A 745-nucleotide genomic window follows, 5' to 3' on the forward strand; every position below is an offset into this window, starting at 1 on the left:
CCGGAGCGGGGCCAGCTCCCCTTGTCCGCCCGCCCGGCCGCCCGCGCACACGCCCGCCGGCCCCGAGCCCGAGCCCTGCCCGCGGGCTCCAGCTTGTTGTTTTCTTCCTGCTGCTGGCGATCGCTTACCTTGATGCACGGCCACGTTACACCCGTGTCCATCGCAGTACACCAGCGGGTTCTCCGCCCAGCCCCTCTCATCAGAACAGACACAGCAGCCTCCCACCATCTCCTTCATACTTCCATGAGGGTTTCCTTTTCCCCACCCCCCCTCCTCCGGCAGACACTCCTCCTCCTCTGACCTCCTTTCTTCCCCCCTGGTTTTTTCTTTCTTTCTTTCCTTTTTCTTTTTTGCAACCTGCCTTTCACACGGTTTCCACGGGCGGAGACAAGGGTCCGGGACCCCCGGCGTAAACCCACATTGTTACTGCTAGGAGACAATCAGCAGAGCCGGAGCTCGCTCGGGCTCAGGGGCTGGAGGGTGGCACATTCCCATCTACACGTACTCTCTCTCGCTCGCTCGCGCTCGCTCTCTCTCTCTCTCTCTCTCTCGCATGCACACAGGCACCCGCACACACGTACATGCAAGCTCCCCTGTCTCCAGTCTACACAGCAATCATGGCTGCGTAGTTTGCATGCTCTTGTAAAATCTTAGGTTCAGGGATTGCAGCCTGGCTGGGTAGGGAGCATTTTTTGTTAGATTTTTTTTCCTTCTCCCCCCCCCCCGCCCCGCCCGCCACCCGCTC

At 60.3% G+C, this 745-nt stretch overlaps 1 protein-coding gene across 5 annotated transcripts in view; it reads right to left on the reverse strand.

Moving 5' to 3' along the window:
• The window catches only part of MLLT6 (MLLT6, PHD finger domain containing), a 108,327-nt gene extending 107,620 nt beyond the window's left edge, over positions 1 to 707 (reverse strand). For all 5 annotated transcript variants that reach the window (XM_019507696.1, XM_019507672.1, XM_019507688.1 and 2 more), the window contains exon 1: positions 129 to 707. In XM_019507696.1, coding sequence (XP_019363241.1) covers positions 129 to 237 — 109 coding nt within the window. In that variant the 5' untranslated portion in view covers positions 238 to 707. The remainder of the gene's footprint in view (positions 1 to 128) is intronic.
• Positions 708 to 745: the final 38 nt, after the last annotated feature.

This window comes from Gavialis gangeticus, unplaced genomic scaffold, assembly GCF_001723915.1.
Source record: "Gavialis gangeticus isolate Ggan-Ray unplaced genomic scaffold, GavGan_comp1, whole genome shotgun sequence".
Lineage (NCBI taxonomy): Eukaryota > Metazoa > Chordata > Crocodylia > Gavialidae > Gavialis > Gavialis gangeticus.